Genomic DNA, 27,999 nt, shown 5'->3' on the forward strand with positions numbered 1-27,999 from the left:
TTAAGAGTCATAAGGATGTGCACAATCCTCAAGTCCCACGAAGACTTGAAGATGTCTGCTAGTTTAGTTACTGAATTTATGTATATATATGTAAATACATAAAATATGTATCTAAAATAAAATATATAAAATATATATATAAATTCAGTAACTATATATATATATGTATATATATAAAAGAATAGATTTATCTTCATAAGTCAAAACCGCAGGGCAAGCTGTGTAGGCTGAATAGAGTTCTCTACCAGGTATTTTCAAGCATTATCTATAATAAGGAAAGCAAGCCTAAAAGTCTAGAATTAATTCTATTTCAGATTCTATCATAAATGGTACATTCAAGTGTGTATGAAAACTGTTTTTTTTTTTTGTTTGTTTGTTTGTTTTGTTTCTTTGTTTTTTTTTGTTTGTTTGTTTGTTTGTGCCAAATATATTCCCTTCTACTTCTTGCCTTGCTTTGTTACTGTCCTGCCTCTTTTCCAATACTGACTCCTTCCTCCAATCCTTTTTTGTTCACTTGCATTCTCTCAGGTTAATGTTTCCATTTCTCACTTCTTATCCAGCAATTCAAATTTGACTCTTCAATCACTCATTTAAACTATCCATTGTTGTTCTATATTATTTAATTTCACCTCTACCAAGAAGAAAATTCACTTTCAGTTCTTTTTTTTTCTTTGCTGAAATAGGTAAGTTTAGCTCCACCAAAATCAGTTTTTCTAAACTGCAATATAGTCACTGAATTTATTTTATTTATTTTATTTATTTTATTTATTTTATTTAATAGTCCCTGTTTTCAAGTTCATGCATAGGAAAACAGATGTTCCCGTTACTAGAAGAAAAGTGTATGGATTGAAATGAGATTGACATATTCAATGTTTTTGTATATTGGATAGAAGACAAATAACACTAATATTAAATTTAAAGTCAAATAACTTTTCACTGTAAAATTGAACAAAAAAAATTGAAAAAGTGATGGTTAAATTGGGTTTTAGTTGAGCTCTGGTTATATAGCCCAAATGAGACACATCCATCTAACTCTTCTGAGTTAGATGTAAAAGGGAAGACTCAAAAGCACCATCATAGGAACTTTCCATAAGATTTCTTTGTTTAAGTGTTTCTAATGAAACTAGTAGTAAATAAAATACAGAATGGCTTGGTATAGAAGGAGCCAAACCAACTCCAATGCCTTTGGAAAGACTGCTGCCCACTAGATGAGGTTAACCAGGAACGCATCCATGCTGGCCTTGAACATTTCCAGGCATGGAGCATCCATAACTTCTCTGGGCAGCCTGTTCCTTTGTCTCAACATCCAAATGCTGGGTCATAAATTATAAGCTTTTTCTCTTTGTGTTAACCAGTGTTCCATTCTGAACCAATGACTTTTTATTTGCAAAAAACTTACAAGTTTTTTGGGCTTTCACACATTTTTTTGCTATTTATTCTGAGATAAGTACTTAGATTTTATACAAGGGCTGTTCCAAAAGTAATGTCTCTTATTTTAGTATATTGTCCCATGACATCAGAGCTGGTAACATACTATGTTACAGTTTGTTGCTGTGCAACAGATGACAGTGGAGGGGCAGTGTAACAAAAAGACATTTGATATGGATGTGTGTATGAAGCAAAGGTGTGGAATTGAATTATTCCATGTGGAAAAAAATTGCACCCACTAACCTTCATTAACCCTTGCTGAACATTTACGGACACTAAGCAGTGGATGTCAGCACAGTGAGGTGGTCGGTGGTGTGTTTCAGCAGTGGTGTCAGCAACTGTGAGTCACAGCTGCTGGTGCAGATTTTAACGAATGCGGAATGGAGGTTCTTGTTCATTCCTTGGGAAATACATAGATAATGGCTGTGACTATGTTAAAAAATGATGTTTTGTAACTGAGAATTTTCTCTATCAAATTGTGTCATTGTGCTCTTTGTATCTGTTGCAGTTTTCATGGAAATGAATAGGAGACATTACTTTTGGCGAAACATTTATATGAAATAGTCAGTCAAGCCTCACAAAAAAAAAAAAACAAAAAAAAAAACCTGTTAATGAATAAATAAATGTGTGTGACAAATGGACGCAAGCAAGGCTGAGCAATTGATTAATATTTGGAAAAGTTGAGGTTGTTCAGGAATTTGCAGAAAAAGACAAAAACATGGATTGATAGGCAAAATGTTACAACTTCCCTGTATCATAGTGAGTAAAATAGAAGAAAATGTCAAAGATAGCAAGAGTTTGGGGTTATTAAGAAATGGCAGCTTAAACTTTGGACAAGTTTTGTTGAAGGAATTCAATAAAAGACTAGGTCTATAATTATGGATAAAAAAATAGCAAGATTTGGAAGGTAGGCAAAATCAAATAATTACATTTTTAAGCAGTGCATATAGAGTATCTTCTTGGAAAGAAGGACAGAATTATTATGGTAATGTTAATTTAATTTCAAACAAGCCTTTTTTTCTGTAGCATATAATATATTGTTCATAGGCTTTCCGTGGCATCTGGGAAGAAAGCTCTAAAAGGCAGTGACAAACACCAGCTAGGTGTTCAGGAGTTACTAAATTATTCATGAGTTTTCAATAATTGATTTGAAATTATATGATTTTCTTTCAGTGATATGTGAAATCATGTTGCTTGTCTTTGTCAGAAACACCAGCGGAACTCAGTCATTTTCCTAAGGAAAGTACCATGTTATCATCCCATAGTTGCACTAACTTCAGACAAAACACTTGCACCATTTTGCTGTATTTTATTTAGAAATATGTATAAACCACAAAGTGCTTAAACTTTATAACTAAGGCCTTATAACTACACATTTACACTTTTGAGACCATAAAATAATATATGTAATCTGAATTGTATTCATATTTACTGTGTCTCATAATATATATGTATGTAAATGAAATATTTTCTTCTCTGTAAAGTGAGAGATCAGTTTATATACCATTAAAATGCAAATGTCCCATGGGTAGAATTCAGGCACTTCATGTGTCACACATTCACACACACAAAAAAACCATTTTTTCTTTTAATAGAAACAAATCCTGTTTTATGTAATTAAAAGCAGGACAGATTTCTAAAAAAAATCCTAACTATTTTTAAAAAATATGTTTCAAGAACTAAGGTCCTCTCAGGTTCTCTTGCTGCCACCAGAGAGATCAGCACCTGCACCTCCGCTCCCCTTTGAGGATATTATAGGCCATCATGAGACTTCTCCTGCCTCATCTTCTCTAGGCTGAAAAAATAAATTGATCTCATATGTCTTCCTTCCTAAATCCTTCAATCATCTTTGTTTCCCTTCTTGGGATGCTCTCCAGTCTTTCTACGTCCCTCTTATATTGTAATGATTGAAAACACACGCCGCGCTTAAGATGAGGCTGCATCAGTGCAGAGCAAAGCAGGACAATCCTTTCCCTCAGCACACTAACAGTGCCATGTCTAATGTGCCACAAGGTACAATTGGCCCTTTTAGTTTCCAGGACATACTGTTGACTCAGATTCAACTTGCCATCAACCATATCTCTTTCCATTTGGCTGTTCTCAAGCTTCTCTACCCATCTATACGTGTACGTAGGGTTACCCCACCCAAGGTGCAGAATCTGGTACTTTATTTTGTTAAATTTCATGTAGTTGATGATTGCCCAGCCCTCTAACTTCTCAATAACTCTTAGCAATGCCTCTCTACCACCATGGGATTCAATAGCTCCTCCTAATTTTGTAATGTCCGCAAGTATATTTAGTATGCATTTGAGTACTGTATCTAGTTCATTTATAATAAAATAGAAAAGAATGGGACCCTGAATGGAGACCTGTGGGACCTCATTAGTGACTGACAGCCGTCTTGACATAACCACATTTACAGTAACCCTTTGAGCCTGAACCATCAACTATCATATTATGTATTATATTCATATTCATATTATGTGTTATATTCACCCACCATATTATGTATTTTTCTAGCTTTATGCTGGATGTTTTGTCCAGAAGGATACTGTGAAAACAGTATCAAAAGTTTTGCTGAAATCCAGATTGTTTAAATTAGCTGGCTTCTCTTGTTTAGCTAGGTGGGTAACCTTGTTATGAAAGAAAATTTATGTTTGTGAAACAGGAATTTGCCCTCATGTGTTGGCTGTGACCAATGACTGAGTTGTCATTCAAGTGTTCTTCATTAATAAATAGCTTAGTATTCCAAAAGGAGAATATAATTATCCTATAGTTCAATGCCCTAGATCAGGTTTGCATTACCTTGTTAACATCTCAGGATTAGTAAGGTATGAGAAGAAAGGATGCCTCTCGCTGAATCCCATGAATTATACATGAGAGCATAACATGCATTTCCACTGGTCACATTGTTTTCTGATATTATCAGTCTAAAATATACATACTTTATTTCCCTTCACTGGTAGTGAAATGAGTGGCTTCTAATTTCTGCTGTATTTTTCAGGTGTCCATTTACAATTTGTAAATTTCTCGACGGAGACCATACATGATTACTTAGAAGTCAGAAGTGGATCTACAGAAACTAGCACTGTTATTGGGAGACTAAGTGGCCCTCAGCTACCAGCCTCTCTGTTCAGCACAACTCATGAAACTAGCTTATATTTTCACAGTGATTACTCCCAGAATAAGCAAGGATTTCATATTGTGTATCAAGGTAAGAATTTGATATTCTTATGTGAAAACAAGATGACTATTGAAGACTGCTTCTTGATTTCGCAGTCCTGAGAGTTAAATATTAAATAAAAGTGACAATGAAAAAGTAATTGTGTCCCTTTAAAAATAAGTTAATGTACAGGCAAACGTTCATATCTGAATTTGGTTGGCATATTAATTTACATTGCAAGGATTTATGAAATAAGAATCTCTGATGTTTGATCTTCATAATTGTATGGAGATCTCAATTTTTTGTCTTGGGTTTGAGAAGAAAAAATTCTAAATACTGCTTTAGAGCTCGTGATAGGCTTGGGTAGAGTAATGTTAACCCAAAAATCTCCTAATCCATTTAATTTCCTTGCTGGTAATTTCACTGGAAGCTTCTTTTTCTATTGTTCCAAAATAGACAATTCTAGACTAGTGTGGAGATCATAGTTCCTTTTTATATAATTGTTCATTCATTTAAAAGGAACTGTGTCACCACTTTTCACAGAAAAAGACCAAGTGTATAGTTCAAACTATCTTGTTTTCATGATGATTTTAAGAGATTTTATTTATAGTATTTTGTTACTACCCTTTCAAGAGTAACAAGTCTGAATTGATTTGAAGTCTTATGTTACATTCTGGAAGAGAGACACTGCAAAAAATGCTAGCTTTTAAAGCAAAAATCAATTTTGAACTGAACTGCTTGGTAAGATTTTATTCACTTCTATGTGGAATACAATATAATTTGTAGCCAAAAGGGAACTTCAAAATCTACCCACAAGAAGAACAGTAAAAGTTACTGCTATTAATAAATAAAATGACAACAGTCATTTTACAGATGCTGCTATTTGTGAGCAGATAATTCCAATAAAATTCCTCTCTGTTTTTTATTATGCAAGAGAAAATTGTTTCTATCAAACAGTTACAATCTGAAGCATACTGATTTGCAGATTTTGCATTGCATGTATGTTTCTAGTTCTATAATAAAAAGCCAATGTCTTGGAAAAGATCACCAAGATCAAAGAATCAGAGAATCATTAAGATTGGAGTAGACCTTCTAGATCATCTAGTTCAACTGTCCACCTACCACCAAAGTTGCCCACTAAATCATGTTTCTTAGTACCACATCTAAATGTTTATTGAACGTTACCAGGGATGGTGACTCAAACTTCCAACTTCCCTTGGCAGCCTGTTCCATTGCCTGACTATTCTTTCAGATAATATTTTTTTCCTAATATCCAACCTGAACCTCTCCTGGTGCAACTTGAGATTATTACTTCTCATTCTATCGCTGCTTATGTGGGAGTAGAGGTTGACCTCCACCTCACCACAACCTCCTTTCAGATAGTTGTAGATAACAAAAAGGTCTCCCCAAGCTTCCTCTTCTCCAGATGAAACAATCCCAGTTCCTTAGTCATAAGACCTGTCATCAAGATTGCTTACTACAAAATCTTCGATAATTCATAATAGAGCCTTTAAATTCTTCTGAGAAAACCCAGTAAGATTAGAGACAGGCTTATCTTTCCTCTTTCTCTTTCCTGAGAGTGTATAAACAGAAACATTTGTATCAGACAACTGTTCCGTCTAACTCATCATGATATTTATAACTGGAAAAATATATGCTACTTATTAGCACAGAAGCATAGCTAGTTTCTGTGATCCATTGCTTTTGTACTCTCCCAGCATCCACAGTTGTTTTTAGATTACTATTACTGGAGGATTTGACAACATATTTGTATTCAGACTTATTCCTATCTTCATGCTTTTTTAGAACTTTGGTCATATCCTCTTCAAAATTCTTTTACAAAGCTCTGCTTTTGCTTTACCAAGAAATCATGTTTAGCCATATGCCCTGTGAAGCTATTTCTTAGGAAATTTGTATTATTACATTCTCATGCTACCATATAAGTCAGACTCCTTCTGAAGTACTTACAGATGTGATTAAAGCAGTGCAGAACCATGATCTGATAGGACAGATCTTGATGGGACATAAATGTTGGATCAGCAGCTCTTCTGGTTGAACTGTTCTTGCTTCTGGTCCTCTGCCTTACCTATTCAGTATAATATTTTTGTATTTACTTCAAATTGATCTAGTGTCTTTGACCTTTGTAGTACAGGCACTGTATCTTGTTTGGAAATTTGGTATCCTCAGCTAGAAAGACAAAAGAATTTACTGAGTTTCTTTCACTGTGGCATCCATGTATCCAGAAGAGTCCTCTTTGCACATTTGGCATCAAGTGACTTACCAATTCCTCAGCTTATTTCCTGCTTCTGACGTTGTTAAGTACTTTTATAACTATTATCTGAGACATCTTCTGGAAGATATTTTTCAAATTATTTTTGTTCTCTTTATTTGCTATTTAAATTTGGCCTGCTATGTTTTACAATTTTTTGAAAACGCAGTCTACTTAGTCACATGGATACTTTTCTGAACCACTATGGAGTTGCCTTTTTTTTTCATTGTTTGTATTTTGAATTGTAGAGTATGTTTTATTTCTTCTTTTAAATCAGTGGGAATTTACAGACTGCTAATTATTTGTAATCTACACTACCTCATTTATATTGGTTATATTTATATACCTCAAGTACATTCACTTTCAAAAAAATGTAATATTTCTCTGCTTGGTTTATTTGACAATTAAACTGCGTATGACTTCTGTTATGAACTGTCTTTCTGGTGAATAAGGATTGAATACCAACTTTGTTCAAAACTAAATTACCCAAATCTTTTATTGATAAATTTCAAACTTCTTGTTCTAGGGAAAAAGTATTCCCTACATTCGAAGTTGTATTTCTAAAGGTCCTCTCAGTGAGTTATTGATCTAGTTCATTCATGTATATTTGGGTATTCCATTATTGCTACATTTTCTCTTATTATACTTGAAATTTCCTGTTCCTAATATGAACATTGTAGAGGCAGATCAGCATTACATTTATGCTTAGAAAGTATTCTGCTATGAGTGTTCTGCAGTGCTTCTTTTTTCTTTTTCTTTTTCTTTTTTTTTTTCCACCTGATAATATTTTTCCACTATTAGAAACTTAAAAGTCATAAGCAACAATGCCATTCTCCCACCTGGAGTCTTTTCTTTCTCAGTGTTAGGAATTCTGCTGCTCTGTGTGGTGCCATTCACATCAAAGCTGCTGGTTTGTTCAGGCATTCTATTTCTCGCATCTTGTGTTTTAGGCTTCTGTATCGGTGTGCATGCTTCTTAGTTTGGCTCTCCTTCTGTTCCTTAATACTGTACAAAGTAGTAAATATGTACTGCAGAGTACCTGATTTTCCTTTGCTATTTATTGGAATTCTGTTTGTTCATCTTTCTCCCACTCTTTTTAAGAGGTGCACTGATTTTTAGCCTCATCCCTCCCATGGTAACACATTCATTTTCTGTACCTGTTAGTTTTTGCCATCCTTCTAATTTCAAGATTCTTCCACAGCTTCTTAATTTTAATAGACAGGAGCTTGGACCTTTTTTGATTGAGAAGTATTTTCACTTTGTAAATTGCAAAAGCAATTTGTAGCCAGTGGCCTGTGATTTTAGACATATAAATGCATTAATTCTGTACTTACAAAAATATAAAAGGTCAAATTGAGAGGCTAGTTTCACTTTTATCTTTGCAGATACTTTGTTTCAAAAAAATGTAGGGTAGACTGTTAGTTTTGTTTGTTTGCTTTATGTTTTCAATCTGTAGAGAACATAAGATCCTTTCAACTTTGGTTACGGTAGTATGTTTTCTATCTTAGGTTTGGAAATGTGAATACGTTTTTATGCATATTTCCAGAATTGATGTGGGAACACTTTTGAGTCTCGTTGTGCTGGGAATTATGGCATGTGAAATGTCTCAAGTTGTTTTTTTATTATTATTCTTATGAAAAACATGTATTTTTTGTTTTTTTGTTTGTTTGTTTTTTTGTTTTTGTATTTTGTTTTTATTTTGGAAAATCTAAAATGAATTTAAAAAAATTACTTTCTCTATTGTTGTTATCTATTTCAGCGTATCAACTACAAAGCTGTCCTGACCCTCGACCATTTCGGAATGGTTTTGTTATTGGGACTGACTTTACCGTGGGACAAACTATTTCATTTGAGTGTTTTCCTGGCTACACATTAATTGGAAATTCTGCCCTGACTTGTCTTCATGGTGTTAGCCGTAACTGGAATCATCCTCTGCCCAGATGTGAAGGTGTGTTGTGAGTGGCCTAAGAACCCTTCAATATTTGTAACTCCTACTTAAGATCTGTTAAATGAAATTCTTTCAGCTTTTCAACTAATAGAGACCTATATTTTATACTGCAGTATTTGCAGAGGAATTACCCAATTCAGTGTATGAATTCTTTTTGCAGAGAATCTGAAATGTTTCATAGAACTGAAAACTTATCTGTTAAGTTTATTTTTAGAAGGTTAGGCATAAAGCCCGGAATAAGGAGATCTGTGCAGCTTATATATGTAAGTGGTGCTACAGAGTAAAAGCTCTACACTGAATCAAGTTAAAAAAGAGTCAAATATTGAGTTTCTCAACTCTGGCTACTTATATTGTTTTTTAAGTTGGAAAATATATGCCAAAGATGGTATAAAGTACAGTTGTCTTCTAAACAGTGTTGTTTGAAGACTTTCCTGTTTACTTTTTTGTGAATGGGATTTTTTAAATTATATTTTTTTAACCTCTTACGTTTTCTTTTTACACTGATATCCTTACAGTAAGTAAGCAGATTCAAGGAGCTGTGACTTGAGCATAGCTAAAGTTTTAAGGCAGATTGAATGTATATGATGATGTATACAATATTTTTTTATCCCTAACTATATTGAAAGGAACCTGTACCTATGCATCAGGCCAAAGGTCAGTTATCCAGACTCTGAAACAGAGAAGGACAGATGTTGAGTTAGCACAGAAATCTGAAGTATCTGTGTACCACAAAATTTATTTTTCAAAGAGCTGGCATTTCTTCCACATGAAATAGCTAATTGCTGGAGTCTCCAGGCTTGTCATAATTGTGACAATATTCAGACAGAAGTTAGGTTCCTGAAAAATCATAGACATGAATATACTTCACATTCATGACTGTCATCCTGAAATCCTACACCATAAGTTCCAAACATTTAATAATTACTGACTATAAAATTCTTGGTATGTCTAAACATAGGTTTCCACAAAGGTGAAGTTGATATGAGGTGGTAAGCATTTACTTTCGTATAGCTAAAACACCCCCTCACAGTTTCTGGAGGAGTACTCATGTTAAAGGCCTGACTTTTCTGTATGTTGAATGGAAAAAGCTCAGAATTAAGAGTGCTACTTAAAATACTGAGCAAGTTGAAAAGGAATGTCTGTAAATAATAATAATAATGATAATACCAATAGTAATAATAATAATAGTGTATCACAATGCATTATTATTTTTACTGCTGTCTGAATTTCTTCGTTGTATTCTGAATCATCTACTTAAATTTATGTATTTAAATTAGAAGCTTCATTACTCTAAGATCCTTCATGAGGCAGTGAGCCACAGGCTTTTCTGGGAGATGCAGTAGCTAAATTAAGACCTATCTGACACTGAATTCAGAAGGAGAAACCTTATCATATAAAAGAGAGATGACACCTCCACAGTCTGTCTTTTGAAAGGCTAAGAAGTTAATTAATCAGAAATGAATTTCAACTTTCATTTTCTGGATCCTAAGGGAACAGTAATGGTTCACATCTTAACTGCTAAACAGCTGAGCTTTTCATTATCAGTTAGTTCTTGCTGTATTTTCTGTGACTCAGAATTAAGGCAAATCACGTATTGAAATGGAGTGACTGGATTTCTTTGAATTACCTTACCTGAATCTGCAATTCTAAGCTACCTTAAAGCGTATTGCTGTGCAGGATATCACCTCAGATGAACTTCCTGTGCTGTTGCTAGAAGTTCATTATTTCTACTCAATATGATTAGAGAAGCAGATAAATGACCAAGTGAAAGCTGATCATGAGGCTCCAATTTGTGTTGCATGATTCCAGACTGCTAACATTACTTAGATTTTCAAGAAATTTCTAAAGTTACTTGTCATTCATTTGTTTTGGTATAAATATTTATTGAAGTTTTTTTAATAAAAGTTTTGACATTTTTACATCCTACACATATATATATGAAAGAAAAAGATTAGGAATCTATTAGTTATACGTATTTTGTTTTGCAATTAAGTTCTCATGTTCCAAAGCATAAAATTGAAGTTTATATATCTATATATATCTGACTAATAGCAGTACAATATGTTTAAAATTTGTGTTTGCTTTATTCTGAGGCTGCATATGCTATAACATATGCTGAAGCAGACTGTCTAAATCAACTGTGACTAAACATTCTTCCTGTTTGAATAGTTTTGCATCCTTTTTCCCCTAAAATTCATGTAGACTGTGCTCAGTACCAGCTAATCCTCTTTGACCCTTCTTAACTTGTCTTTCTCACTTTCATCCCTGTTCCCTCTCCTCTTCCAAGAAATCTCATTGCTGACAGTCATCAGCCCTTCATTCCCTAAGACCTGGCTACAAAATCAATTTTGTCAGCATTACTTACTTACTTGAGAAACTAAAAGCTGAATAAGATTAGTATATCAGGTGAGGTGTGAAACTGAAAGTCTTTTTACCCTGCAGTTCAGAATCAAAGTTGATATTTATAAGCCATAACACATGCTTTACCTAAATACAAATAATGCACTGATAATCCATATCAAAATATTGTTTTTACAGGTCACAATTTTGTTAGTAGAGAGAGTGGTCAGAAGACTCGGAAGCTTCCCCATATGTTGTGTTAAAAGAGTAATTACCCAGTTCAGCTCTACAGATCTGGTCATAGCAGGGAAGTAATCATCCCCCTGTACTCTGCACTGGTGAGGCTGCACCTCAAGTACCTTGTTCAGCTTTGGGCCCCTCACTACAAGAAAAACATTGAGGCCCTGGAACATGTCCAAAGAAGGGCAACAAAACTGGTGAGGGGTCTGGAACACAAGGCTTATGAGGAGTGGCTGAGGGAGCTGGAATTGTTTAGTCTGAAGAAGAGGAGGCTTAGGGAAGACCTCATTGCACTCTACAACTTCCTGAAGGGAGGTTGTGCTGAGTAGGGGTTTGGCCTCTTCTCCCAGGCAACAAACAGGACCTGAGGAAATGGCCACTTGTTGTGCCTGAAAGATTTAGATTAGGAAAAGGAAAAAAAAATTCTCTCAGAAAGTAGTCAGGCACTGGAATGGCCTGTCCAGGGAGGTGGTGGAGTTGCTATCCCTGACAATATTCAAGGGGCATCTGGATGAGGACCTATGAGATATGGTTTAGTAGCTTGTGGTACTAATGGTAATGGGAGGATGGTTGGACTAGATGATCTTGTAGGTCCTTCCAACCTTGTGATTCTATGATTATATGTTTGAATGGCTCTTACAATCACCCTTAAGGAGTTAGCCTACATTCAGTGAGAACTTCTATGGCTATTTTAATAAATAGCATTCATTGTTGAAGCAAAAGATTATATATTCTTTTGGATTGACACTGTTAAATACACTATCTGCAGAACACTTGCAAGTATCAAGAATGTAACTAATGCAGCTGATTGCAAACACGTTGAATTATGAAATAACTCCGTAGAGTTTTCTAAGTTTACCGAAGAGGTAATCAGTATAATGGAAACATCCCTGAGGCAGTGGAAGATAATCCCAGCCTGTTGGTCCCGGAAGTCAGTGATGTCCTCTTGACTTGTCTGTATCTCCTCCAAGTTTCCTTCTCTTTTAAGCCTTTTTTATATTGCTTTCTTCCTTTCAGGTGCAGCTTGAGTTACTCTAGTCACTACTCTAGTCATATATCTTTGTTACAATTCCTGTGACAGAAAAAAATGGAAAACTACTAACTTGGGATTACAGCTATGAAGTCCATCAGTTCCACAGTTCCATCAAGTTCCCATCCTGTGATGTTTGATCAGAGAGCCTGGTCATGGTGTTTGTGCTCTGCTCCCCCTTCATACTGTATCTCTTAGAGTCAGCATACCAAGCTTTCCTGGTGTTACTGCAGTATATGGTTGGATGTTTGTGTTGTTTAGGGAACTATCCTGGAACAAATTCTGCATATTCATTGGATTCCACTGTGGGGATTTCCTCAATTCTGTATCTTCTCTTAAAGGTGGATATGTCAATAAGTCACATTCAATAATTATTCCACATAAGCCACCTTCTGAGACTATAGTCACTCAAGTTTCATAATATGTAGAAGGAATCTGGGAGGTCACAAACAATCTTTCTATAAGGATTAGAGCTCAAGAGTCTTTTGGGTTTCTCACTACACGTGGATTAAGATGTTTGACTCATAGTATTTAGGAAGACTGTCTTATCTGAACATTGCCAAAGGGAGGGAGTTGAGAGCAGGGAGGGAGCATACCATCAAAAATATGAGCCAACGACCATCATAGGTTGCACCTCTGTGAGAGCGTGGTTAAGGAAGAGAAAACCTGCTGCACAACCACAGCTGGGAGAGAGCTGAAATACCACAGCAAATCTTAATTTTCAAACCTTCATTCTTTGGTTAGACACCCACATTCTAGTTTTCTAGAATCTTGGTTACCATTCCATCCCTTTTTTTGTAGTGGGAATGGGCTCTCCTTGACGAGAAAATTGTATAGTTTTGATTAACAGTGTTCCTGAAATGCAGAGTATGGTCAATTTTGCACTGTATGATGTCTAAAAATAATGTGTTTCAAGAAGAATTTCAGAAAGCAATAATTTTTCCCTCAGAATTTATATTAGGAAATTCTTTTTTTTTTTTTTTTATATTGCGACACAGTATTTTCATTTCCAAACTCCTCTCTAGTTTTTCCCAGACATCTCAATCAGCTTACCCTATCTCTTCTTTCATCTGATAATTTTGATTAGCTACATTCCTGTGGTAATAAATAAAAATAATTAAGTAATTCATTTGTTCATGATAATTTGTAGCTGTCATTTACACAAATTTTTAACAATGTTGTTCTTTTTTTTCTTTTTTTTTAACTTCTGCAGAGAATTGCTTAACCTGGTGTCTCACTTTAATTCCAGATCCAACAGTATTTATGACTTTGTAATTGCTTATCTTTTTCTTTTCATTTTGACTAATAATATAAAAAATAGATCTCTAATTCCCTTCAAAGAGCTCAGTTACATCTGTTTGATGTACACTGCAGTGGCTTTACGTGCTAATAACTTTCACGTGATCTAGGAAGAATGCAAAATTTGTCTAACATTTATGAAAACAATACCTTTTCTATAGCTCTCTGTGGAGGAAACATAACTGCAATGAATGGCACCATATATTCTCCAGGATACCCTGATGAGTATCCAAACTTTCAAGACTGCTTCTGGCTTGTAAGAGTACCACCTGGGAATGGAATCTACATCAATTTCACAGTTCTCCAGACAGAGCCAATATATGATTTCATAACTGTCTGGTAAGGAAACACTTCTGGCTTTTAATTAATCTTCATGTGACACTATACAACAAAGTATGAATTAAAATTAGTATATTTACGATTTCATAATTTCTTCATTGATGCTGGTGTCCTGAGTGATTTGCCCAAACCCATGCTTTCCAATATACAATTCTTTCTAGGTATTAGTGGACAGAAAGTTGCATAGCCTTTCTTGTTAAGAATTCAGAAACTGTGGATTGCCTATAATAGTTTGCCTTGTTGATTTTTTTTGGTCAAGAAGTATGATGTAGCCAGATTCTGAAAGACAAGTTATCCTTAAAAAAATGTGAAAATGAGCAGCTGCTACTGTGTATATTAGGCCATTTTAGAGTAACATTTTCTTCGTATCTTACATGTTGTCTTCTTTCAAACTATTTAACAGAAGATAAAAGTCAAGGCTCTATTTGGTTATGACAAAAAAAACTCTAACAGCAGCTGTGAATAACATTTGTTTTCTATATACTGAATCTATGCATTCTCTCTATTATCTTTATATTCTCTCTGTATTTGCTATATTTTGAATCCATTTTAATCATGATTTTTTTCAGATATTGAGGCCCACGTTTTACTAGGTTTCAAAGTTGTTTAAGGCAGGTGGCTATAGGCACAGCTAGAGGTACAACTTTTGTCATAATCATGAAACTATACCAGTGACTCCCTTAGATAATTCAAGAGCAGTTATGACCCTTGGTAGCTTACCTAAACAGTAATTCAGAGATTGAGAGAGTAGTTTTTTTAGTCAGAACAGTGAGAGGTAATTTGAAGTATTTGTAATTGATTTAGTGTTTCTGTTGCACAAAACTATTAATTTGACTTCATATAAATTCCTATAGACCTCAGGTTTTCATTCATAATTACCTAAATATTAAACAGTTGTCTTCATTGTTGTGATCATTTTTGTAGGCATTAGCTATTTGGGATGCCTTGTGCTGCATCCCAGATATTTGCCTGCTTTGCTTTAAATTCTAACAAAAATTTCATCTGAATATGTACAAAGACTATTGTTCTGATGAAACTCAGATAATTTTGAATACTTTTAACTCTTCCCTACTTGAAGGATGAACTTCAGAATCTGTTCTGAATTTAGTTATACTCAGTGTGTACATCCGGACATGCAGACATCCTTTCCCCGTTCAATTCATACAAGTTAGAACACTACTGTTCACTCCCAGTGTTCCATCCACTTGTTCCCTCCTTTCTATGAAGCAATTTCATGTCCTTTCAGTTACATTCTTGGCTGCATTATAAACATATTTCTTACAATAAATTTAATTGTGTTTATTCCATGATGAAGATAAAACCTCAGTTTTACCTCAGTTTGTATCCTATTTCAATTAAGAAAAATTTTAGGACTATGTCCTGAAGTTAAAGCATCTGTAAGGGTATTTGTCTATACTATGTATGTTGTTACCTATATGTGATTTATAAAGTTACATAAGCAGTATTCTGTACATTCTATGATTAAATAGGTTAAACAAGTTCGGCAATATTATATACTGACAGAACTCATCCAAAATTTTAATAACAGTATCTGTAGAGGAAAAAAGTACAATTTTCCATCATTCAAATAATTCCTCAAATCAGACAATGTGTGAATCTAATGAAGAATGAAGTCTTCATTATTAGTCTTTATAACTTGAGTCCACATTTGTAATATACAAGGCTACTCCAAATATAATGCCTCGTATTTTATCTGTTGGCCTACATATGTGTATGTTGGCCCACAATGTTAGAAGCAAATACTGGTGATATGGCAGTAGAGGTTGAACCTTCCCACCAATATTCCATTACTACTTTTGTTGCCATTTGACAGGTGGTAGCAGAGGGGCAGTCTCATAAATTGGCATCTGACATGGAAGCGCATAGGAAGTAAAGATGTGTCATTGAATTCCTTCAGTTGGAAAAAAATGGCACTCATTGACCTTCATTGATCCTTACTGAATGTTTACGGAGATCAAATGGTTAATATGAGCACAGTGAGGCTTTGGGTGGTGCATTTCAGCAGTGGCAACAACAGTGGGCCACCACCACTGATGCAGATTTTTATGAGAGTGGCATGCAAGTTCTTGTTCGTCTCTGGCAAAAATGCACAGCTAGTAGTGGTAACTGTTGAAGAATAGTGTTTTGTAACTGAGAATTTGCTCCATCAGATAGTGCTTTTTTATATCTGTTGTAGTCTCCATGGAAATAAATAGGAGACATTACTTTCAAAGTAATACATGAATAAGGATTTGAGATGTTGAAATAGCCAACCTCATATCATACATAGTGTTAGCTAACATATTTTTATGAATTTTTAATTGAATCATTATAACATAAAAATTTAGGGGAAAAAAAAACGTAAATTAAAAAATTCTGAAATTTCACAATTCCCAAAAGTACTGTCCATAAGACAGAAGTTCCAAATGAAATATATGTTCATATATGCTCAGGTGCATATTCAAGTGGAATCTTTTATGCAGTTGAGTATAAGCATTTTATTTTCCTTTTTTTTCTTCTCTCTTTTTTTTTTTTAAGAGAAGCCGATATCAATTAATTGCCTTTTTAAAAATTAAATTGTATTCATTGTGTAATTTTCCTAGTAATGACCAAATTCAAAAGCTTGCAGGAGAATTTTTGTAATATTAGTAGTATTAGTAGTAGTAGTAGTATTTTATAGTATTTGTTGTATTAGTTTTACTTCTTTTCAAATATCGGCATTTGAAAACACAGGTGCAGAAACACGGACATTAATAAGATGATGAAGTACAGTCACAAACTAAATTATTTTAAAGTTACTGGCTTTTTAATTAAAAAAGAATATAAAAATTACTTCACTGAGGTGGTCAAATGGAGGATCATGCTTTTCAATAAATTTGGATGGCTTTCCAAACTACTATCCCTTTTACTCCTGTTCACATACAGAATATCAAAAGGCTTTCAGAGTTTATTTCATCTGGTTTCAGATGACCCATGCCTTTTTAGAGTAGTCTACTACTTTATAAATTGTGTAGAAATTAAATTATTTGGACAAACAAGTCTTCTTTTATCTGTTTTTCTAAGGGATGGACCAGACCAAACTTCTCCTCAAATTGGGCAGTTTAGTGGCAATACTGCACTAGAATCAGTCTACAGTACTTCCAATCAGATTCTGATCAAGTTTCACAGTGACTTTACTACTAGTGGCTTTTTTGTACTTAGCTATCATGGTAAGTATGACAAATTGTATTTTCTAGTGCATGTGCTATACTGATTACTGCTGTAATAGAATTGTTTTTCTAAAAAATCACTGTTATTAATGTGAGTGATCACCATTAGAGTAATGAAAACATATAAAGGACTAACATATATAATGAAAACAAAATATTTTCTCAACCAGTATGTTAAAGTTACTAATAGTCAAGCAAAAACAACACACTGTGAAGTGACTTGAGCAAAAAAGGTAACATCAGGACCCTGTTAGTTCAAGGTGGTTATCTTCTCTCTACTTACACGCTTCCAAATTTTTATACAATCCAAGTGTAACAAACAAGTGAACAACAACAACAAAAGCAGCAAAAAAAAAAAGCTTAAGTCTCACAATGAAAAGAAATATCAATGTCACTTGATTTTTTTGTTGAAGAGTAGATTCATAATTTTGATTCCATAGGGTTTCATGATTTTATTTCCATATCTAAGCACCTATAATGCAGTTTGAGAAAGACAAACTAACACTTTGCCTTCATCAAGATATAAATCGATATATACTCATTAAATGATATATATTACTATATATTGATAAAATACATTGTCTATGATGAGCAAACAATATATGAGCAAACACATGGAAAAAAGCTCATACCTGTTCATAAATTTTCTAGATTTGATCTTTCTTCACTTATTTATTTCTGTTATTGTGTACATTTTCATTCCACAAGTATGAACCCTGATGTGTAATAAAGATGTGAACTGATTATTCATGAGGAAACTTAGAACACTTTTGTGGATTAATGTTTTCAGAATAAATAAAACTCTCTGTATCCTTGAGTCTGTGATTGTATCAGCTCCTTACAATTCACAGAAATAAAAGTAAGGTGGAGAGTGGAATCAAATTTTTTAAAACAGATAATTTGGGGTCTAAACTAAAATCTATACATAAATGGGAGACATTTGAGATAAATAATATTTGAATTTTTATTGAATACATTTGCTACACTGGTGATTTTATTTTATTTTATTTTATTTTATTTTATTTTATTTTATTTTATTTTATTTTATTTTAAGAATGGAAATAGGATAGCTGTTCCAAGTTTGCTTGGTGTGTTTTCTTTTAAATAAGTATAAAGTAGTTGCTAGCTTTCTGACTTGATAATACAGGTAATAACATAATAATAAGAGATCAAAAGGAGTGGAGTAGGAAGATATAATTTATGGGTGACTCAGTAGCAATAAATCATGTACAAACCATAAATATTTTTGGTTGACCTAAGTTTGGCTCATTCAGTTACTAAAGGATCCAAAAACAGAATGTAACAAACATATGTATAAATGAATCTGAATCTTCATCTGCCATAAATGGATGGTGTTTCCGTGCTATGAGAGATCCTATAAAAAAATACAATATGAAAAGGTACAGTGAAAACCAGGAACACATGACTCATTTACCAGCCTAAGCGTACACTTTAAGGCATAGAAATACAATGTAAACTCTTCAGCATGATTTATTTGTATTTCTGTCATAATTGCATTCAAATTGAAGGGAATTGCATCTATATTCAAACACCAGTTCATCCTTCTTGATTGTCTGTAGAAAAAAAAACACACATTGCTTCTACATGTTTTTTGGTTTTTTTCACCATTATTTTTTTCTTTTTTTCTTTTTTTTTTTTTAACCTGGATTTTTTATATATATATATATAAATTATATATATATATATATATATTCTGATATTCTGATTTTTAACCTATATATATATATAGGTTAAATATATATATATATATATATAGGTTAAAAATCAGAAAATCATTTAAAGTGATGCTTCAATTTACAAGTTTCAACATAAAATCAGTACTCTCCATCTGCAGATGAGATAGTTTGTCTCTGCTCCACAAATATTAATTTTCCAGGAAATTTCATCTTCAGAATGCTTCTAATCATCATTTACACTATATTAGGAAAGAAAATTTTGTATTCTAAAAGTTGTCTTTATCACATATATTTTCAAGAGATGAGATATTCAACAATATTACACTGGTAATGTGGATAACCATAGTAAAAAAAGGTTGAACAACACAAAAACATTTGGTTTACAGATGCAATTGCTTACAGAGAAAATTTACAACTACTTCTAAACTTCTGAAGGTATTTATGAAGAGAACCTTACCCTTAGGAATAAATAATTAAGAATGCGAATTAAACTACAAATTTTTCATTAATTCTGAAATCTGTATGTTTCCTTTCTTTTGAGTCTGTTGAAGGCTACAAAGAAAAGAAGCAGATGTTTATTTTTATCCTGTTAATGTATGTAGCTGAGTTATATATGCGTGGCTGTTTTAATTGCATAAGTATGGGAATGTCAGCTGTTTGTGTATTTCTCTTTATAGCCTATCAGCTTCGAGTCTGCCAGCCTCCAACAAACATACCAAATGCTGAAATTCTAACTGAAGATGATGAGTTTGAAATAGGTAATGTGAAAGAAGATAAAAGCAATGTTTGTTTAAAAACAAAACAACAGAAAATGGTGCTATGAAGAGATCTTTACTATAAAATGCCTTCAATATATTTGAGAATTAAAAGCTTAAGAAGTCATTCCTCTTCCTTGTGCTTCCTGAATGCAGTTTCGGAGATCACATCTGAGCATCGCAGTAACAACATTCCAAATAACTTTGTTTAATAATGACTTTTTCATAATGTTATTAATTATTGCTATTAGAATTTTAATTGATTTATTTTCCATTTTAAAAACATGCACCAAATGAAAAACAAACAAGCAAACAAACAACAACAACAAAAGATTTCTAGACATCTGTACCAGAACTAAAGTTCTACAAGTGAAGGGTAACACCAAATTTGTAAAAACTAGGAATACTGACTTTTGAGACAGGTTGATAATAATGAATGTTATAATTATCAGTTACATGATTAGATGTCAGATGTCTCACCAGCTAGTTTTGCTCAGATTCCCCCTTCATCCAACCTATGTTTTTCTTCCTATATACTAATATTTGAGTTATCAAACTGATAACAAATTAAAAACATACATATTTTCTCTTTTCTTCTCTAAATTTGACCAAAAAGAACTTACAGGATACAATCTTTATTTTTTTTTTTTTTTGTGACTTCATAAAGCTACATGAATCATTTCTTGATCAAGAAAAGACAGTTTTTTATTCCCACCATCAAGTAAGATCCATTTCCTATTCATTTTTTCTCCTTGTGCTTGTATGAATTACTGTTTTGATACAATGATTACTCAGTAAATTGTAATGCCTAAAGGTCTGTGGACACATGGTTCACCTGACATGAGTCAAACTCAGGCTAATATTGTTGCACAGCAAGAAACTTCACTAATCAATAATATTTTCAAAGCTAAACATTCAAAATAATTAATATTTAACAGTAGTGTTTTTCTTTGTTTGTTTTGTTTTTATCAAACAGGAGACATAATAAGGTACCAGTGTCAACCAGGCTTTACATTGGTTGGTAATGAGATTCTGACATGCAGACTCGGTGAAAGGCTTCAGATGGATGGAGCACCACCTACTTGTCAAGGTGTTTTATCACTTCTCTTTCTCTTTGATTTATCTTTGTATAAAACGGCAAGTTTAAAATATTTCAACCCTTTCGATGCTACTCCAGCATTTTCATTGTTTATGGTGAATATTAATGAAAAATCATCACTATTTTTTTATGCATTTGGTGAGTTTTAAGGTTTACTTTGTGAAAATAATTTAACAAATCATTTTTTGAAGGGACCTTACGTTTAAAAAGTTAGAAACAAGATGATTTTTTTTTCTCAAAAAAATATTATTATAAAATTTTATATGAAAATTTTAAAAATAATAAATTGATAATCATAAAAATTCTAAATATAGCATTTATTTAGATGAGCAAAATCGAAACCTCAGTTTTTAGTGTAATATTTTTATTTGGTGTGCATTAAAAGTAATATTCATGTTCTTGAGATATATGCATGTACATGTTTTCCGAATTTTACTGAAAACAGTGAATGAATAAACACCTTAATGCTAAAACAAGCTTATTGTCTTGCAAACCAGTAAACCCGCAGTTTAAACCTGTCTTTATTAAGCTGACATTTAATGTCTTACACTAAAATAGAAACCATCTGTTTCATTTGTACATTTTTGAAGAAATTGTTGTTGTTTTTTTTTAATTGAACTGATTAGGAACCTAATGGACATTGCACGTGATTTATTACAAAGCAACAACAAAGAAAACAAAACAAAACAGAATCTCTTTGAAGTCTTAAATTGATGAGTACATACATATTTGCATATACATAAATATAGTTCTTCCATTTAGCTACAGAAATATAACTAAAGACATAAAGTTATGAAATTATAAATACATTTAGAGAAGAAGAAAACAAAACAAACAACAGCTTCATAGACATTGAATTTATGTAAATAAAAGCTATTTTGGATCCTGCTAGTTGTTGTGATGTTTTTTCATGATCCTGATACTCCTGTGCTTAATATCCTGTCATGTCCTGCAGGACTGAAAGTCTAAAGTAATTTTACAAATTAGTCAAAATAAATGCAACTTATCGAATTTTCTGTGAAATGAAAAATACTGTCAGTATTTTTGGAGCTTGTTTTCTTTTTTTTCTAGCATTTTTAAATAATTAACTTATCTAGGAAACAGGATCAAAGGCTTATATAGAAATACTAAGATAATTCTTAGTGAATCTATTACTTCTGCAAGAAAAGATTTAATTTGATTTATTTACTGTTCATAATTTTTATAGTTTAAATTTTGTGTACAATTTATGATTTTAAACAGCAATATATTCATCTTTTAACAATTACAACTAATTATAATATACAACATATATATAATATACAAAAATTATAACCATCTTTTTTCTATATTCTTACAAAACCTACAAATAAATTTTTTCCCACAAGCATGAAAATGAGGACAGTCAGCTAGTACTGATGAATAAACTATTTTCACTTCATTTTAAACTAGACAGGCTTGAGCAGTAGGCCCAAGTGAACGTCATGAGGTTCAAAACTACCAAGTGCAAGATATTGCACCAAGGTTGAGGTAACCCTATTGCTAATACAAGCTGAAATGAAAGAATTGAGAACAGCCCTGCTGAAAAAGTCCTGGGGATACTGGTAGATGAGAAGCTGGACTTGAGCCAGCAATGTGCCCTTGCAGCCCAGAAAGCCAACCATATCATGGGCAGCATCCAAAGAAGCATGGCCAGCAGGTCAAGGGAGGTGATCCTGCCGCTTTACTTCACATGGTGAAGCATCACCTGAAGTCCTGAATCCAGATGTTGAGTCCTCAGAATAGGATAGACATAAACCCAGTGGGGCATGTCCAAAGGAAGAGCCTGGAGAAGGCTCTGAAGTGACTTGATAGGGGAGCTACAGGAAAGAAGAGGCCAGACTATTTAGCATGGTCTGTGGTGATAGAACTAAGAAAAGCATTTTCAGGCTTAAAGAGGGTAGATTTAAGATGCAGTTTTAGAGTGAGAGTGCTGAGGCATTGGAACAGGTTGTGTTGAGATGTGGTTGATGCCCCATCTCTGCAGACTTCAATATGAAGCTTAATCAGGCCCTGGACAACCTGATGTAACTGTATTCATTTCAAGGGAGTTGGATTAGATGGCCTTCAGAGGTCCCTTCCAACTCTAAGGATTCTATGATTTCCCCTGTTTTATGGTCAGAAATATGTAAAAGTTGAAATAATTCTGAAGATTATGTCTAGTTACAAAAATGAAAGATGATGTTCAATTGTGAGTTTCAATAAAAATTTATTATATTTATAATAAAAATTAATATTTTCTGAAAATCTATTCATTTAGGTACAATTGCATCTAGGAATTGCTTCCAAAACCAGAATTTAAATTGAAATAATTGCTAAGCATGAGCTCAGCAAACAAATATCATTTAATGAGTGGGAAACAATAGGAGCCCTCAGGCACTTCTTTAAATGCTGAAATGCTGTATTCATAGATGGGACAAATAAAGACGTATGTGCTGATCCTGAGGCATTTTCTCAGTAAGTGTTGCTGAACTCGTGTATATTCATTGCAAAACTCAAGACAAAATGTCAGGAATGTTTGGTTACTGTAGTTAATATGTTCTCTATCACATATAAATACTAAATACTGGATTAAATACTGAGTGCTAATTCAGAGGTCTTATTTCCCTCGGAAACTGAATCTTGTTAACATAATCTTCAGAGGTAGTAGACTCAGAATATAGTACATACATATATCAAAAGAATTAATTAAAAATGTTTAAAATGGGCATTGAAACTGGTGATCTAGAGCAAAACAACAGAATTTTCTCTTGTATTCTGTTATATAATACGAATTAATATTTAGAAACGTGTAAGCTAAATTTCAACATTCAAACCTGGATGTATAGATAACTTTGTGGAATCTAGAGTGAACAATATTATATGCCTAAAACACATACATTTTTAGGATTTTAGGATTTTTAGGATAAAGCTTGCATACTTTAATTGGGCAGACTGTAACTCTTCACATGGAAGTCATTCTCAAGTCTTCTGTTCATATTCATTCTAGTTTTCTCTCCTTCCCTCCCCTCCCCTCCCCTCCCCTGTCCTCCCTTCTTCTTCTTCTTCTTCTTCTTCTTCTTCTTCTTCTTCTTCTTCTTCTTCTTCTCTTCTCTTCTCTTCTCTTCTCTTCTCTTCTCTTCTCTTCTCTTCTCTTCTCTTCTCTTCTCTTCTCTTCTCTTCTCTTCTCTTCTCTTCTCTTCTCTTCTCTTCTCTTCTCTTCTCTTCTCTTCTCTTCTCTTCTCTTCTCTTCTCTTCTCTTCTCTTCTCTTCTCTTCTTTTTTCTTTTACTTTTTCTTTTTCCTTTTTACAGTATTAATTTATATTCCTGTAATTGGTACATGTGCTAGACAGTTTAGTGAGTTTGAACTGAGTGAGTTTTGATTAAATTTTACTTTGATTTTTAACTTGATTTGTGCTGAAGTCAATACCCACATTCAGCATTCATTCGTTTAAACTGAGAAGTGCATACGATCACAGTAATTAATAAAAATAAGTTAGTTTTAAGTCTAATGTATTGCAGTAAAGATGTACTTGCCTGTAATGAGGTACTGCTAAAATAAATAAATAAATAAATAAAATCTGAAGCAATGTTATTTCTGATTTTATTTTCTGATTTTATTTCATACACGTAAGTTTACAGCAGATTTAGTACTACTTTCAACTATATTGACTTAAAATTTTCTCTGATGTAAATCCGTTGCGTGTTTCTTAAAATCCATGCAGATTTCCTTCATTACATCCGAAAATAATCACTAAATTCCGCAAGCTTATTCAAATGCCTATCATCTTTTGTTAAATAAAGTATAGAGCCAGCATCTAACTTTGTCCTCAGTTCTCCTTGGAATTAGATTCTAATTTCAGGATCAAATTAATGCTTCAGAATAAGAAGATTGAAATTGTATTTTGAATCATAATTAGAGGACCCTGAGAAAATTCTTGAATTAAGACTTGCAGCGATATCTCAACTATGTTAGCGTAGATTTGTAAACTAATTTATCTATCTGATTCCCACAGGAAATCCCTTGTGCAGAATTAGGTCTTTAAGTTCTTTACAAAATTCCTGAGCGGAAGTAGCTATAAACAAACTAGTTCAACCAGATGACCATGATGCTCCTCGTGGCAATTTCTCTCTCTCCCTCAACATATGTTAAATGTATGCACATTTAAATCTTGAGATGGTCCATTCTTTTATTTGTTTCCTTCATTCTTTTCATTTGTTACTTTCACCACAGTGCAGACAGGAAAAATTGATAACCACAGCCTAAGAAGCTGATATGTGAAACAATCATCTTAGATGAAGAGTTTGGTATCTTTCTCTGCATGAGTTGACACAGGAAATCAAATACAGGTCTTGCACTCGCAAGAGCTTTCTAAGCCATAGTTCATTGCTTCATTTTTCATAGGGGTGTTTTAGTTGTCTAATTTCAGCAGAAATTTCATAGCTCAGAGAATAAACAAAATTGAATACTTTGGCTCTACTGCTTCAATGCACAAAATAGTTTGCTTCTTGTCCTAAACAGGTACAACTTAAGTACTTACAGGCACAGAAAGCTATGACCTTAGGTGATTGAAGTCTGCCTTCTGCTTCTACATTTTGATATTTTGATCTTAGCCAGATAATTATCACGTTGTGAGTTGATTTTAAACAATCCCATTCTCACTTTTCTTGTATTTTAATTCTATACTGTAGAAGCAAGGGGAAAAATCAATTTTACTTTAAATGACCTGGAGCTGTATTTCTACTCCACAAAAGTCTGTGTTTATGATGGATTACGGATTTATTTCTTTCTTAAAAAAAAAAAAAAAAAAAAAAGCCTGCTTACAAAGTTAAAAAGGAAAAGGCAGAAACCTAATTTTCAGTGAATAAACAAAAATACAGAACCTTCAGTCATTTGGAGATTCAGTAGCCATAACCTAGGTCACTTTCAAAAAACATAATTAAGTTTTTCAGTTCTCATGGTTCTCATTAATAAATTGAAATTATTTGAAATTCCTGGAGGGGAAAAATTTGACTTAATTATTCCGTAAAGCAAGCTATTATTGCTTTTACTGGCTTCTACTGCAGATGTTTGACCTCATATATGAAGAAATTCATTTCTCTTAATGTGAGTTCTACCTATGAAAAATTATTTTCTCTCCTTCTCTCTCTGCTTCTTCTGCTTTCCTGTGACCTCTGTCTCTTTCCACAGTCCAATGACAATTTTTTTCCAATAAACAGTCAATTTGCGTACTTAATTAGCCAATAACATTGTAAACATTCTTGAGAAATCTACGATCCTATTATGCTATCGTTAACTGAAAGGGCTCAAGAGCCAGACTTTAAGATTACTGTTAAACAGTGCTCAGTTCTGAAGGAACTGTAGGTCACTTGTTCATAGGTACTGTAACAAAACTGGTTCTTGAAAAAAGAATAATGAGTTACTTGGTCACAACAAAAGTAATATTTGTTTCCATGGAAACTACAGCAGGTACGATGAGCACTTTTGATAGAGGAAATTCTCAGCTATGAAACATGTCAACATAATAACCACCATTAGCTACGACATTTTTTATTTTTTTTCTAGCAAGGAAGAAGAGCTTGCATGCTGTGCTCATAAAAATTTGCACCGGCGGAGGTGATTTACTCTGTCTTTTGCCAGTGCTGAAGCACAACGTGGAGTGCATCACCATATTTATAGCTAGTCTTTGATCTCTATAAATGTTCAATAAGCATTTATGTGTGTTAGAGGATGCAATTTTTATTTTTATTTTTATTTTTTCACATGGAAGAATTCAATTGCACACCTTTGCTTCTTATACACTTCCATTACACACACTGTGTTGCCAGGCTACCCCTCTACTGCTATCTATTGCACGACAGTAAAATGTAATGGAGCATTGGCTGGAAGGTTCAACTTTTACTGCCAACATCCTCTTCTGACGTCATAGGTCAACATAATAACATAGGAGGCATTTCTTTCAGAGTAGTCACTAGACTACTAGTTTGTATATCAGGGTGATAACTGTGATTGTCTTTTAAAGTGAGGCAAAAGGTTTTTTTTTTTTGTTTTTTTTTTTTTTACTTCTGATTGATATTTATTTGCTCAAAAAGTTTTAATTGTATGGTGCACTGTTGCATCAGTCTTAAATAGAAGAGTCAGTTTGATGTGCTGTAGCTATTCAGGAATATAACACCAGCATATTGGCTGCTGGTCAAATGCTTTGATTATAAGAACTCTCTTTGCTGCTTTGTTTTATAACAGCTGGGAAGGAAATTGGATTACAGCGTGGAGACTGAAAAATACATTTCAAGTATTTTTTATTGCACATAATAGCAACAACCTAGCATTTCCAGGGGCTTCTATGAATTAAAAAAGCAAAACAAAACAAAGGAAACGGATAGGTAGATTAGCACAAATCTTTTTTTCTTTAGTCCTAGTGAATAACAAAATGTCAGTCTGAAGAGCTTTTTTTTAAAAAGTTATTTTCTACACCAAAAGCAGCATGTCTGAATAGTGAACTGTGCATTTTGGATACATCAGCATTCTTGGAACTTTTATTGAGGTTCTCAAGATTTTTGCTGCTTTCTTTCACACAGACAGATTGTGGGAGGGATTGATTAAACTTTATTTAGGTTTGAAGTGCAGTGAAATTATTGCTGACAGTAATAGTAATGTAATGAAAAAATTTCCACCATTCATCTTTTTGAACAATGAAACAATTTAGTACTTAACCTACAGGAGTCTCATATCCTCTAAAAATTGAAAGAAAGAAAATGCCATGAGTTAATAACTACTAAAAGTTGTAGTGCTTGTTTTCTACATATACATTACTTCACAGGGTTCTTTACAGCTAACTGTGCAGTTTGTTTGGGGGCTTTTTCGGTCTTTCTATATTTGTGAAAATAGAATAATTAATGCAAATCTTTTAAATAAGGACAGTCTTGCAAATCACATGTAACAAAAATAGCAGGCTTTATATTTTTAATAATGTGTCTGTTTCACAGTGCTGTGTCCAGCCAATGAAATGCGTCTGGATTCAACAGGGGTAATACTGAGCCCTGGGTATCCTGACAGCTACCCAAATCTCCAGATGTGTGCATGGACCATTACTGTGGAAAAGGGTTACAATATCAGCATGTTCTTCGAATTCTTCCAGACAGAAAAAGAATTTGATATACTTGAGGTGTTTGATGGTAACTATA

The 27,999-nt window shown here is 33.4% G+C and overlaps 1 protein-coding gene across 5 annotated transcripts in view; it reads left to right on the plus strand.

Moving 5' to 3' along the window:
• CSMD3 (CUB and Sushi multiple domains 3) overlaps positions 1-27,999 on the plus strand; it is a 528,421-nt gene that overhangs the window by 434,634 nt on the left and 65,788 nt on the right. For all 5 annotated transcript variants that reach the window (XM_048939546.1, XM_048939547.1, XM_048939548.1 and 2 more), the window contains 7 exons: positions 4,433-4,642; positions 8,620-8,808; positions 13,879-14,056; positions 17,120-17,265; positions 19,640-19,720; positions 20,694-20,807; positions 27,802-27,990. In XM_048939546.1, the coding sequence (XP_048795503.1) occupies positions 4,433-4,642; positions 8,620-8,808; positions 13,879-14,056; positions 17,120-17,265; positions 19,640-19,720; positions 20,694-20,807; positions 27,802-27,990 (1,107 nt within the window). The remainder of the gene's footprint in view (positions 1-4,432; positions 4,643-8,619; positions 8,809-13,878; positions 14,057-17,119; positions 17,266-19,639; positions 19,721-20,693; positions 20,808-27,801; positions 27,991-27,999) is intronic.

Source organism: Lagopus muta, chromosome 3 (assembly GCF_023343835.1).
Source record: "Lagopus muta isolate bLagMut1 chromosome 3, bLagMut1 primary, whole genome shotgun sequence".
In the NCBI taxonomy this organism is placed as follows: domain Eukaryota; kingdom Metazoa; phylum Chordata; class Aves; order Galliformes; family Phasianidae; genus Lagopus; species Lagopus muta.